General features: G+C 52.1%; 1 protein-coding gene across 1 annotated transcript in view; it reads left to right on the top strand.

Annotated features, from left to right (window-relative positions):
- Positions 1 to 13,048, top strand: part of Smad3 (SMAD family member 3) — a 120,489-nt gene extending 107,441 nt beyond the window's left edge. The window contains exons 6-9 of the mRNA XM_028752348.1: positions 4,052 to 4,264; positions 4,874 to 5,011; positions 7,054 to 7,198; positions 9,336 to 13,048. Of these exons, the coding sequence (XP_028608181.1) occupies positions 4,052 to 4,264; positions 4,874 to 5,011; positions 7,054 to 7,198; positions 9,336 to 9,459 (620 nt within the window). The 3' untranslated portion in view covers positions 9,460 to 13,048. The remainder of the gene's footprint in view (positions 1 to 4,051; positions 4,265 to 4,873; positions 5,012 to 7,053; positions 7,199 to 9,335) is intronic.
- The last annotated feature ends 1,287 nt before the right edge of the window (positions 13,049 to 14,335 follow it).

The following is a 14,335-nucleotide window of genomic DNA, read 5'->3' as shown; positions in this document are numbered from 1 at the left end:
AGGGCCAACCCCTGTAGCACATGAGAAAGTGCCCACATGGCTAGGCATGAAAGTTCTTTGCATGAGGGAATGTCTTATGTCACCTGTATTGGGCCTTGCTGGGAAGAGTCATATAGATGGGGAAGGACACTCCATTGAAAGGGAACACCAAGGGAGAGACAGATGGAGGGGATATGGAGTTGGGGGGGGGGTGGAATCCTTAAGATGGAGACAGACCTGCTCTCCATGGGTGGGGAGGGCCCAGACTAGCCAGGCTTCTCTGCTGTGACCTCAAGTCCTGTGGTACCCACTACGTAGACCTTTGCCCATCGCCCGCTTCAGTTCAGGAGAAAGTTGATGTGCCCCTGTCCTCCCCTCTGCTTCTGCCAACTGGAATATTTTGCACATGTTTTTAATAGGCACCCTTTAATCCGAATGTCGCCTTCTGGGTTTTATTCTGTTTTCCTTTCCTTAAACAAAACAGAGAGTCTGTGCCAGCTTGGAACGGGGCTTGGAACTGAAGCCAGCCAATGCGTTAGGCTGGCCTGAGGCCAGCGGAGAATTGAGTGCCCCTGCCTGACACCATGCTGATGGAGGTGGGGGCTCTGATGGTCGGTGCTGCGGGCTTCATGTCTCTGGCATTTTTGTTCTGGGAGGATAGTAGCAGGGACTGGGCAGGCTGGTAGGGACTGGGCTGTGTGGAGTTAAGGTCTTCTCTAACACCTCAGGTGATGGAAGCCTTGGTCAACAGAACGAACCCATGCTCCTTGGATTATCAGCCAATCAGCCAATGACGTCTCACTGCCAGAGGAGCCTTTGAGCAGCAGGTCTTCAGGGCCTGTGTTGACTGCGACAGCATTTGTTGGGAAACTCTGAAACCTGGGGTGTGCTCACTCCAGGGAATGACAAGGTGGCTGGAGCAGCTAAGCCCATGTTGGCTGGATCTCGAAGCACACTTTGTTCAAACCTTAGTAGATCAGAAAGCAGAGAATGGAACCAGAACTCAGGGAAGGTTGTAACCCTCAAGGCCTGCTTCCAGGGACCAACATCTGCCAGCTTGGCCTTGTGTCACAGAGGTTTCATAACCTCTTTAAACAGTACCACCAGCTGGGGACCAAGTGTTCAAACCTAAGAGCCTATAGGATGCATTGCAGGCCCAAACCATAACAACTTTGGCCCCTTTCTGTTTGATCTTTTTAGGAAGCTCAGAGTCAAGCTGTCAGTATCTGCTACCACATACTTACACCAGTGATAGTTCTTTTCTCTCCGGAGTCCTGACTTTTGCAAGAAAAGAATTGCATGTGGGGAAGCGGGTAGGGCTACCACTGCAGGAAGAAATAGTAATTCTACTTTTTTTTTTTTTTTTTGCTTTGTACATGCTATGGCTGAGGTGCCTGAAGGAGAGAAGAGGAGAGGAGAGGAGAGGAGAGGAGAGGAGAGGAGAGAGAGAGAGAGAGAGAACTCAAAGACATAGCCATGTGCAGCAAATTAAAGGCCATACAGGGGGCTATCCTCTTCTGCCTATTTCTGAGCCAGAGTTGACGGGTACCCTCTGAAGTGGCAGACTTCAAATTGCGCCCTGGTGCCATGAGCTGCTGTGAGTTCTGATGGCATGTCCATCTGAGCCCAGTCTCCCTCCTGTGCTGCTCAGGGTGCCTGGAGAATCACAGAGGTGTTTGGAGGAGGCTCCATATCTCCTTGGGAAGGCCTTTTTCTACCCTGTAGCTCACCTTTCCCAGAATAGCGTTCCTTCAGGTGTGAGAGACACTCTGGGTGGCCTGCCACCTTTGTTTAGATTGGTAGGTATCAGTGTTCCTGGAACTAGACCCATGAAATTCTAGGCAGGACTTTGAAATTTGGGGACGAGGGCTGGGCAGTGGTGGTGCATACCTTTAATCCCAGCACTTGGGAGGCAGAGGCAGGCGGATTTCTGAGTTCGAGGCGAGCCTGGTCTACAGAGTGAGTTCCAGGACAGCCAGGGCTACACAGAGAAACCCTGGGAAAGGGAGATGAATGTGCTATCCCCATTACTGAGGAGGGCAGGGCTGACCTGGATCAGTCAAAGGTGCCTCTTCAGATTGACACGTGCCAGAAACACCATGGCTGAGATGGCCAGCTTTAGCTGTCTTCTAGAACCAGTCTTGACACAGAATAGGAAACAGACCAGATCACGTCCTCAAGGACACACACACTTCAAGGTCAGTAGAGCCTGTACCTGGGCAGTAGCAGCTAGTGGCGCTGACAGGTTACCTGAACACTTTAAACCTTGGCTAGCCCTGGGCTTTTCTTTTTTCTTTTTTTAAACAAAACAAAACAAAAAACCCAAAGTGTCCAAAGCAACATAGCTCACATTCTAGTGGCCGCATTGTTTAGAATCTAGCTTATCTCACTGGAATGTGGAAGCATGGAGCAAAGCCAGGGCCGGACATGGGCTGATGTGCCTCAGCCCAGCCTCAGGAGCCAGGGGCACAGGCCACAGCTGCTCCTGTCCCATCACTCCCCTTCTTTATACAGTAGCTTTGATCCTCTGCCTCTGTCTTCCTGGCCTCTTGCTCAACCGTGAGAAGAAAAGGAAGAAAGGGAAGCTTTGTTCTGCTGCATCTGGAAAGTCAAGACAAGATCAGGGAGTTCTCAGGTCCATAGTCAAGGTTATTATCACTGTTGGTACCACATGCTGTTTACTACACGGTCACATCTTACTCCAGTTAGCTCGGGGAATCCACGGATAGCTCCAGAGGCATAGAGGATGCAACATGGGGGCATGGGGTGATTTAGAGGCTGACACAGGGGAACATGAATGAAGTCATGCTGGTTCAACATAAAAGGGCAGTGGCTTTCAGTGGGAGGTACTTCCAACCCCTGGAACACATCTGGCAGTACTAGAAATGGTTTTTATTGTCAGTGCTTGATATAGATAGATAGATAGATAGATACATACATACATACATACACACATACATATGTATACACACACACACACACACATATATATGTATATATGCTGTGAGTATAGGCTGAGGGTACATTTGATCTCCTGTAATATCTAGACCCCCTTTCTCCCAGGCAGTCATTGCCCTACCTTAGGGTGTGCTGACCCTGGAGCTGGCTCTGGCAGTATGTACTGTGTAAAGTGTCAGGATGGGAAGAGGGCTGTGTCCTCAGCTCACTCTTACAAGGACCGTATACCTGGGCTGCAGGAGATCGGGACCACTTTGTCACCAGGGTCTGCCTAGGCCCGTCCCTGTGGGCAACACAGCAGCTGCTGTTCTTTGGCTTGGCCACTTAAGGGACAGTGAACCTGGGTCCCTAGCAGGTCTCCACTTTAAGTTGCCTGGTGGACAGCAGACAGGATTCTCAGGCCAATGCTGGGCCATCCCTATTCCTTTCTCGTCAGAGCTCCATGCAAGGGAGGAGAGAGGACTTCAGGCCCTCACAGTCAAGTTGGATAGTTGGGACACTTACGGATACTACAAAGACACACAAAATCACCGGGTGGCTGTGCAAATATCTGTGAGTCCTTTGGAGTAAGAATCTTAGGTAGATGCTGCAGTGACCATTTAAGTGGGGCAGAGTGGGCTTGAAGCTTCTAAGGGCAGTAGTAGAGCTGCCGTGTGGAGTACTGTTTGGAGGTGGCACAGGGTCCATGCAGTCATGCAGGAGGTTGCCAGATTATGAGATAGGAACAGCCAGGATCCTGCCTGCTGAGGGGACCCTCCCAAGGGGCTGCTGTAGAGTGTGGCATGACCTGCTTCACAGCCAGAGTATGCTTGGAGCTGTTTACAGTGCTTGTTGGTCCTGACCCGTTTTATGTTCCAGATAGCCTTTCTCTGAAGGCTGCTTCTGTTCACAGGAAGGCCAGACACTACTGGGCAGGCTGCCTTTGGGCCCCAAAAGAAATGAACTCAGTGTCTCTTCTTCTATAGGCTGTCAGGGTCTTCCCCAAATTGTGAGGCTCTCCCTCCCTGGCACCCTGGAGGGTTTGTACAATGGACACTGGGAGGTCAGAGGAGGAGTAAGTCTTCCAGAGCCTCCCTGAATACCTCCTGACCCGGAACACCCCGTGTCTCTTCAGACCTTCAGCCAGTCACCTACTGTGAGCCGGCCTTCTGGTGCTCCATCTCCTACTATGAGCTGAACCAGCGAGTTGGGGAGACATTCCACGCCTCACAGCCATCCATGACGGTAGATGGCTTCACTGACCCCTCCAACTCGGAGCGCTTCTGCCTGGGCCTGCTGTCCAACGTCAACCGGAATGCCGCTGTGGAGCTTACGAGGCGGCACATAGGTAACACACCCATCCCCACCCCTGCCTCCTGGGGACACCGAGACTGCCAGCACTGAGAGCTGTAGGACCCAGATGAGAGGAGGTGGGAGCGTGTGGCACGGGAAGGGTCTGCACGGTGTGTAGATGCCTGTCACCTGGTCTCTGCCCACGGGACATTGGTCCTTGAGTTGCTTTCTTGTACTCTGGGCCTCTTCTAAGCATAAGGGGACATCCCCCCGCTGGGCGGAGCTCACTAGGGGACATCCCCCCGCTGGGCGGAGCTCACTAGGGGACATCCCCCCGCTGGGCGGAGCTCACTAGGTGACATCCCCCCTGCCGGGCGGAGCTCTCTGTTCACGTGACCGCTGATGTGCTGAGTCAATTGTAAACGGATTTCTGTCCGGCTGGAGTGGATTTAGGTGATGGAGGGAAAGAGATAAAATGCAGACTGCACTAGGAAACCATGGGAAGGGAGGTCCCTGGGCAATCCCTTCGGCAAGGGGGCCAGGGAGTGCCAGAACCCCAGTAGCAACTTGACCAAGGCACCTCTGTGCCTTGCGGGGTGGGGTTTGGGGGGGACAGGCTAGAGCAGTGGGGTGGCAGTGGGGTTGAACTCTCTGACCTCCACAGGGAGAGGTGTGCGGCTCTACTACATCGGAGGGGAGGTCTTTGCAGAGTGCCTCAGTGACAGCGCTATTTTCGTCCAGTCTCCCAACTGCAATCAGCGCTATGGCTGGCACCCCGCCACTGTCTGCAAGATCCCCCCAGGTAAGCTCTGGAGCGTGCTGCCCTGTGCCATGGCCCCAGAGGCATGCCCGGGAAGTCTTTCTTGCCTTTCCTCCACACTGGGATGTATGTTGTTGACACTGTACCTGTCTGTGTACCACTGACCTCTAGAGAACAGAGGCAGTGTCTAACAAACCTGTAACCCAGGGTACCCTCCATCACCTCTAGGGGTGAGGTGCTGTCTCCCCGTCATTTTTTCTCCAGACGTATGTGTTCTGGATCTATGCCGAGATCTAGATCAGGATGGAGAGGCAGACAGAGCTCCTGTGCCCACAGCTTTACAGGCCTGAAGTGTTTAAGATGGACATAGGGTGGTTGTAACACACCCAGGCTATTAGTCCCCAGCAAGCAGCTCTGATAGGGAGAAATGCCATCTACCTGTGGGGTGATCAGTAAGGTGTCCTGGAGGAGGCAGTAGGTGTCAGGAGATGGTGGGGTGAAGTTTGTGAGGGCATGTGCCAGAAAGGACAGTATAACGAGGGTGGGACACTGGGTGTGTGCTGTCTGGGGGAGCCATGTAAAAGAGAGGGAGATATTTAAAAGGCATCCTGGATTCAGGCCTTGGACTGATGTGAGAAAGTTTTGGGTTTATTCTGGGGAGTTGAAGTTTTTCTGAGGATGTCCCCTGACACCCCCCCCCCAAGAACTGCCAGGCTGGAACTCCCTTACCCCAAAGGCTGAAAGCCAGAGCACTCCTCACACTCCTCAGATAGCACGTGGCCTGTGTCCGGTCATTGCCTGGGACAAGTTGTGGCTCCTCTTCCGGTTTGCTGCTGCTGAGAGGCTGACAGTAGGGTAGTGGGCTGTGAGCGGGGTCAGCCATAGACTGCAGAAAATCCCAGCTGGGAACAGAGCTCTGCTGGGGCAGCTTCTGTGGTTTCATTTACAAAGCGTGTTCACATCTCTCAGCGACCCCTGTGGCTCTAAGAAAGGCTAGTGAGAGAAGTTCTAAGAGTGAGCTGCTTCTCAAAGACCCAGAGCTGGGAGGAAGCCACAGCAGGGCTGTACCACCGGACTCCAGCTGACTCGCCTGTGTCCAGTCTGTTGGCTCAGCTGAGGCTGCAGTCCCAGAGGGGCGTACGGACTGTGTTGTTTTACCCACCTCCTCCGGGAGCAGGCAGGGGCAGAGGTGGGAGCTAGGTGTTATTCCCAGCTTGCTGCCTTACCCCCTCCATCTCCACAGCTGGTAAAGGCTGAACTGGCTCTGGTAGTGTATTGTTAGCTCAGAGACTGTTAGGGTCCTGATGACCAAGCCCAGCTCCCTGCAACCCCCTAAAGGAGATTGAGAGTCAGAAGGAGAAGCAGAATAGAGTCACACAGCAGATAGGGTCTCTGCTGGTCCACTGGCTACTGGGCATGGACTCCGGCCTTTATCTTCTGGGTCATGCAATCCACAATCCTGGCACTTGGGCAACAAGGCTTCAAACGGGTTTATTTTCAGTGTTATTTGTACCTGTTCTCTAGCTGTACTATGGAGAATTTAGATATGCTTTTTTGATGATGTCACCTTGGACCAAGCCTGAATCCAGAGGCCACCATGTTGACCCGACTGTCTTCTCCAGCCCCAGCATGAGATGGGGCTATCAGGTGGAAGGTGACCCACTGCAGAACATCCCTGTTAGAAGGTCCCATGCCCACCTCACTGCCTTATGTCTTACTGCTGTACCAATGCAGGAGCACCTGTCTCCAGCTGGCTACCCCAAGACAGTGGCAGCCAGGCTCAGGTCCCCTGCCTCAGCCTCTCCAGGGCATCCCTTTATCACCCACACCCATCTCCAGGCTTCCTTCTTGGTATCTGGCATCCTGGCAGCTGGAGGTGGCACCTATAGGCCAGCCTGTAGTGTCCCAGACACATGCATCTATCTCCCTGCTACGGGTGTGCAAAGGCCCATCCTTGCGTGGTGATGAGCTCAGAGTAGATGGGCGCTGGGCGGAACCTTAGTGTGCCACTTGAGGTGTGTCAATCAAACCGTTCGGGTGGGTGGTCCCGGGATTGCCTTGTCTGACTCGTCTGTGGTTGGCAGGCTGCAACCTCAAGATCTTCAACAACCAGGAATTCGCCGCCCTCCTGGCTCAGTCTGTCAACCAGGGCTTCGAGGCCGTCTACCAGCTGACTCGAATGTGTACCATCCGAATGAGCTTCGTCAAAGGCTGGGGAGCTGAGTACAGGTCAGCGACTGAGCCGCCTCTGGTGGGCGGTAGAGGGAGCTGGCCCTGGGCAAGGTGTGGCCGCCAAGTATAGCAGCACGGCCTCAGCCTGGTGCTCAGCTCTCGGGCTCCGCCAGCATTTCTAGGACCACTGTGGGGACACTGGCGTGTTTTCTTGTTAGGGATATGACAGCTGACAGCTTAGGGAGAGCCAAGGGCATGCATGGAGTCAGGTGGAGAGGACGGGTTCAGACTCCACCTCTCCTGGCTGCTGCTGTGTCCTCAATTTCCCCTGGGATGGACTCTCAGGATAACTGTCTCCCTGACAAGGAGATTTGAGTGTTTTATACAGAACGGCTAATTTATGTATATATTTCCTTTTATTTAAAAGAATGCCAGTTAGCACTTTAAACGTGGAACCAGTAATATCAAGGTCTACCTGGTCTGCATGGTTGAGGCCCTCAGACTGTCTAGACTAGGTGTAGTGAGAATGCAGTCTCCTTTTCCTGTGCTGGACAGGAGTGGTCTGGGAGGCAGGACCACATGCCCTTCTGCTCCACGCCTCCTCCCCGCCCCTCAGAGTGGAGCTGCACAGAGGTACCCACACGTTAGCTGCAGCCAGTGCCTTGCAAGTTCCTCGCCCCTTTTCTTCTTCATTTTTCCAGATGTTTGGAATCAGTTTTGTTTTGCAGTCATTCTGTACCCCAGCCAAACCCATTTCAATATTGGCTCCAGGCCACCGTTTGTAATGAAACCCCGATGAGCATGACTTATGGAAAGTCAGATTCTCAGCAGAGGACGGAGGTCTGTAAAATCTAACCTCGCCGTCTAGGTTTCAGAGCTGTTGCTCTTTCATGGGTGCCCCATGGTGCCAGTGAGCAAAGCACCCTGGGCCTTTTAATCTGAGATCCAGGGAGGGTCACCAAGCATGCAACCCAATTGCTCAGACTATGGAATAACTCCCAGCTATGCTGTGATGACCCGGCCCAAAGGTCTGGCTGGATGAATGCCGGAGCCAACCTTTTAGCCCAGGATTCAGATCATTTAGGGAATCAGAGTGAAAGGTTAGAAAATTAATTCTTTAATGCAAAAACCCCAAAGGAAAAGAACTGGGAGGCCCACTTGCCCTCGGGCAGATGTCTCAGGCTGAGTGTGAACCTCCCTAACTGTTCAAGCAAAGCATGTGAGGACTGAGAGAAGGTGAGCCCCGGGATGACGGCCCTGAAAGTGGTGCAGCTTTAGGGCCCTCCATCTTCTAATGTTGGCAGAAGCCCCTCTCTAGGGCATGGTATCACCATGGAGGAAACACTGCCAGCACACCCTGTCCTACCCGGCTCAGTGCGTCACTGCTGCCTGGCAGCACAGCACAGCACAGCACAGCAGCCTAGTGGCGGGTGCGGCCCCTTCCCAGAACAGCCATGCCCTCCTGTACTGTGGGCCAAACAGAGTAAGGTTTCAGGCTGGTTCTTTAAAGCAGCTGTAAGCGGGCCTGCAGCCTAGGCCTCACCTCCAGCTGGCACCCGTATGTCGCCACAGCAGATAGCCTTTGCTTGGTGGAGGCTTCTGGGAGCTTGCCTGTGAGCTGCGTCACCAAGCAGTCTGAATTTAGACAAAGTGCTTTGTGGGGGAAAAGAAATGTGTGGTGTGCCTTGGTTTTTCCAGTAATTGTTCCCCGGCTAGCTCTGCTGGTAAGATTTTCCAAAATAAGCTGTAGATGGGATTAAAGCAGCACCCTGGGACTTGAGGCATGTGGGCTCCGTCAGTGCTCTGTAAAAAACGCCCTCCATCAGACACGTCACGATAACTGTGGGGCTGGCCCCAATCTGGAAGGAGGCTGCGGACACCTACCCAGTGGCCAAGCTAGGAACCCAGGAGACCTTTATTTAGGCAGGTTATGTATGGGGGCTTGTCATAGTTCCTGCAAACTGACCTTTAAATCTTTGAGGTCTTTCTCTCTAGCAGAACTCAATTTACACAAAGCCCGACCTGGAAATTTGATCTGGTTCAGCCGCATTACTAGTGCCACCTCTGGGCAGTGTTTACCTATCTAGCACAAAGAGACAGACCTCTGTCTTGGGGTAGCAGAAAGCAGTGTTGTAATTTACTTGTGTCCTTCTGAACGTTTTAAACTCTCTCACCTCTTCTCTCCTTTTTCCAGGAGACAGACAGTGACCAGCACCCCCTGCTGGATTGAGCTACACCTGAATGGGCCCTTGCAGTGGCTTGACAAGGTCCTCACCCAGATGGGTTCCCCCAGCATCCGCTGTTCCAGTGTGTCTTAGAGATACTGGGAGTAAAGGGAAGCAGGGTTGGGGAGGGCGGGCTAGGGGAAAATGTCCTTGGAAGAGAACTCCATCCGACCTGGTCTTGTGAAAGAACACAGGTTCCTCTCCACTAAGGCACCAACCTGTTCCTGAAACCACGGAAGAAAATCCCAGGGATGGATTTTATGAACAGCTGTGTCTGCTGCGTACACGTGCCACAGTTTGAAGGCCAAGTGACGGCTTCTGAGCTGGTGGCTTGAGCTACAGGTGTTGTGTCACCACCTGACTCCTTGTTTAATCACAGAGATGTGGGATGTCACAGTCTAAAAGGAAAGTGCCTTTCTCCAGGGCTGGAGTGGTGAGTTTACCTTTGGAGAAGAACTTTTAATGAAGTGTGCCCTGTCCCACCACTCTCTCAGAGAGGGTGTACCTGATGAACTGGATGGCCTACGTAGGCACTTTCTCCCTACTCCCAGAATGCACAGAGATGGGAACATGTTGGAGGCTAAAGCTGGTGAGAACCGTTTCTTCACTGCCTCTTCTTCCTTGGAAGGACCTGCTGAAGTTTCAGCGTGTATGTGATGTATCGTTCCTATTTTCACATCAGTCTCAAAGAGATTCGGATGTTGTTCAAGTGTTTGCAGGAGTCTTGGAGTACGTGTCCTGGGTGAGGTGGCACCACACTGAGTGAATGCACCTCTGGGAGCTGGCACCACACTCTTGACGTGTGGGCTGTGTTGGTCTAATGGAGACAACTGCATTAATGAATTCCCCTAGCATAGGCTCTCTGAAGTGTCTTCTGTTTGATAAAAACAATCCTGGGTACATATGTTGGCTGGAAACCCAGAGTGGACAGACCCAGCCACTGCTTCTTGCCCTGAGGTTTAGAAGCCAAGAGTTATGGAAGACAATTCACCAGGAGGTAAGACATCCCAGGCTGACATGGGCAAATGAAAAGGGCTATTAATTTTTTTTACACCTTGGAAAATTGCAGGCTTGGTGCAGAGAGCTCTGTCATCTTCACCCTGGGATGTAAGATTACCTAGCTTTGGTAAAGGATTGCCACCGAAAACTGCCACAGTGACACTGTGTAATAAGCACTGTTCCCAGTGGCAATTACAGAGGGAACGAGTATAAATTATTTCAACTGGAAAAAAAAAAGTCCTTTTCCTGGCTGTTTTAGAACAGGGCACACAGGACCGCCACCCGCAACTGGTGTTCTCTTCTTGGCTGCTGTTTGTGTTATGAAATGACGAGCCCATACTTTTGCATGGATTTCCCATGGAAGTCCTGTCCTGTTCCAGAGGGGAAAAAGTGCACCCTCCAATGTGATGAATCTTCTGATGCTCCAGAGACTCTGGGGCGCATCCTGGTGCCTCTTCTCCAGGAGCCTGTGCCCTTAGAAGCTCTGGGCAGGATGTTTCCAGCTAGACAGACTGATCCTTCTTCAGACACAGATGCCTGTGCGAGTCTCTCCCTAGGCTGTTGACACAAGACAATTCTGAACCTCTCAGGTTCTTTGGAAGGGCACAGACCACAGATGTGAACATTTTGCTGGGCTTGAAATGGTCTGTGAACTGCTGCTCCAGACACAGAAGTCCTTGGAACTGCCTGCCTGTCACACATGCTCCGAGTCAGAACACAACAGAGACACTCTGGTGTGGCTTCTAGGGAAACATTCACGGTCCTCTCATCGGCCATGGGCAGAAGTTCGTGTCACTTGCTGCTCAGTTTCCTAGGAGCTTTCTGTGTCCCCTCCCTCAGTCATCCTCCAGGTGGCTATGGTACAGTCCATTCTGCTGCAACTGGAAGGCACTGCTCAGAGCAGATGGCAGCTTCTGGAGGCACATGGTTGGGAGTATGCCCCTTCACTTTATTGGCCAGTCACTCGAGAAATCTGTACGAGAAAAATCCTAGGCAGGTTCTACTCTTGGCATCTCTGAGAGTAAAAAAGGCTTGGAGTCTAGGAAGGACACGCCATCGTGGAGAACACAGGTCCTTTGGGTATGTGTAATCAAAGTGTCCTCCCAAATTAGTTTTCTTTTTTGTGTGAATAGCACCTCTACTTTTAAAGAACAGTTGGGAACCGAGAAAACAGTGCAGAAGCTGGTGTGGCCTTTGAAAAGTGTGGTTCTTTCAGGTGGCCTGACTGCCACATGCTGTTCCAGCCCTGGGCACCTGCTGACATGGACCCACATGGCTAGCACTGGGCACCCCAGAGAAGCTAACTCTGTACACCTCTCTCCTCTACTGCCCCTCCTTCCTTAGTGCTTGTTCAGGTAGCCCCAGCCATGTGGCTTATAGTCCTGTGCTGGCCTGTCATGGCAGCTGGCTACCTTCCAGGCAGCCTGTAGAGAGACCTGGCATTTTGAGGAACGCCTAGAGAGGAGAGCAGGGACTCTCTTAGGAAGGACACAAGGCAGGCAAGGCTGCTGGCAGACTTCTCCACTGACCTGAAAGTGTGTTGTATTTTTTTTTTAACTTGTTAATGTATTGCATCAAGCCTCGGTGCTTATGGGGTACTGTGGTCTTGATCTTCCCCAACTTGCTTCTCAGAGCTGAGATGTATTCTAGAGCCTGATGTTTTTATTCAAACCACAGAAACGCTTTAAGTAGCATGTGCAGTCACGCATGTGCCTGAGTTGCCTGGGGCGGAGGCAAATATCTGACTTCATTCTTAGCCCTAAGCTGCCATTTCTGAGTTTAAGTCCTTGAGAGGCTGGGAAGGCACATGTGCCAGGAGGGACACAGCTCTAGCTCCGCACTGTCCTCTTCCTGTATGACTAGATGTGTGAGCCCTTTACAGTAGAAGGTACCTGGTCAGAGCTCGCTCTTCCGGTCTGTGGCATCCGTGTTCCATTACTGGCCCCTTTAAGTAATGGCCTTCACAGTGCACTGCAACTTCCCAGTGCGTAGAGAGCCACACATCAGGATGTGGCACTGCAGACGGGACACGTCGATGCATGGCTGTCGCCCTCAACAGCTCCTGCAGCTGCTTGTATTAACACAAAAGTGATGTTTAGCATTCTGCCGCTTTCATATTTATGTAACAATTCCTTAAAGCCGTTCAGATGGATAACTATTTAATTTCTTAAAGACAGTTGTAAAGGTCTCTCCTCACGAGGATGGTGACTTGGTAGAACTGGGGCACAGCCAGTCCCAGACACTGGTGGAGGCTGCAGTGGCTTTGTCAGCTCAGGATCCACAGGCATCGGGATAGGCTGGGCGGACAAGTGGTGGCGTGTGCAAACAGGCTGTCCCGGTCGAGCCCAGGCCTTCAACAACATGTCCGCTTCAACAAGGCCCCTCTCTTCTGGAAGTGGAAGCTTCACATGGAAATTGGAGCCATCTTTTATCCCAGAAGCCTTTGCTGCTGCTAGGGCAAGTGGGCTGGTGTGGACTCTTGTTTGGGGATGTTTGGAGACGGAGGTTGCTGTCACTCCTTAGCCAGCCAGGCCTTTAGTATCTTTGTAAAAAGCATGTATTTATAGTGTTTTAGATTTTTCTAACTTTTGTATCTTACAGCATTGTACCCCACTGTTAAAGAGCCGTGTCCCCTCTTCTTATAAGCGCCCTTCTAATAAACTTTTCACTGTAAAGCTCCTGAGCCAGAAGCACGCGGTCTGATTCCCTGCTGCTGTCTTTGGGTAGAGGGATTTAAAAGAGAACCCCAGCAAGGTCCTGGGGGCTTCAAAGCTCAGCAGGCGCTAATACCACAACACTGGGCCTGACCCCCACTGCCACTGTCCTACAGTAATACTCACCCTTGCTTCCTTACCAAAGGGCACCCCACAGGAGGCCCTGGGTTCTCCAGATATGGTGCCAGTCATAGATACACTCTGGAACCCATTGTCCATTACCCCTGCCTCCTGCCCCACCTCCACTGGGCTCCCCTCCCAGTCCTCTGCTGTACTGTCTCTGTCTTCCATGCCACTCTATCTTTCCAGAGACGCCGAAAAATTACAAGTAGCGCCATTCTGTGATGCCATTGTGAATTCAAAACGAGCTGCTATCCTGACTGAAGTGTCTATCAACCTCAGATGTGGATGGAGATGACCAAAATACCGCCTTCCTCACCATTCAGCCCCTGCTCTCCGCAGCTTCTCCCCGAGCCCAGCAGCTCCGTGTGTTTCTCTTCCCTGACCCCTCACCATGCGGAGGCTCTAGTTGAGCAAACTGCCGCTTTGGAAAGACCCTACCCTGGGAGGCTTCCTAGTTCTTCTTGGATCGGCCTTTCTTCCTGAGCTCACATCTCCTTTATGGTCTGGTGTTCCCAGATCACAAGTATCCTCTTAACAGTCCTTCATAATGAATTGTCAGCCCTCAGGGTTTCTAGCCACACAAATGCTAGTGACTCCTGTATCAGCCCTGAGCTTCCAACTCAGGGACAGAGGCCTGCTGGCCCACCAGTTGCCCATGTTCACAGTCAGAAGACCTAATTACAGAAATTACCATTCCTGTACAGAACTGGACTAGTAGAGGCCATCTTTATCCATGGCTTCCCACCGCCAGTCTCTGCTCTCTCCGTACCACCATGGTGGCTGCTTCAATGCCTCGACCCTGCCACAGCACCATCCTGGTCTCCAGCCTGCTCTCCTCATGGTCCACACAGCCCGTGTCAGCCATAACTGTCTCTATAGAGATACCTCAAAGAATAAGCTTTGTTTTGGCTCTTCATCTTAGACCTTTTGGCCCAAGGTCATTTGTGGGCCTGTAATGAGAGGTAGGGGAGAAAGCAGGGGCAGGGCCCCACTGATTGTGTGGTCAGGCCTGTCTCAAAAGTTCCTGCAGCTCCCAATAGTGCCATGAGCCGAGGACAGCCTTTAACACATGGGATCCCCTTGTGAGGGGTCAGGGAAAGAAACATGGGTGGATCTCAAAGCCAGACAACACT

Source organism: Grammomys surdaster, unplaced genomic scaffold, assembly GCF_004785775.1.
Source record: "Grammomys surdaster isolate TR1022 unplaced genomic scaffold, NIH_TR_1.0 125896, whole genome shotgun sequence".
Classification (NCBI taxonomy): Eukaryota; Metazoa; Chordata; class Mammalia; order Rodentia; family Muridae; genus Grammomys; species Grammomys surdaster.
The sequence above is the reverse complement of the archived record's forward strand: the minus strand, read 5'-3'. Positions and strand labels throughout refer to the sequence as shown.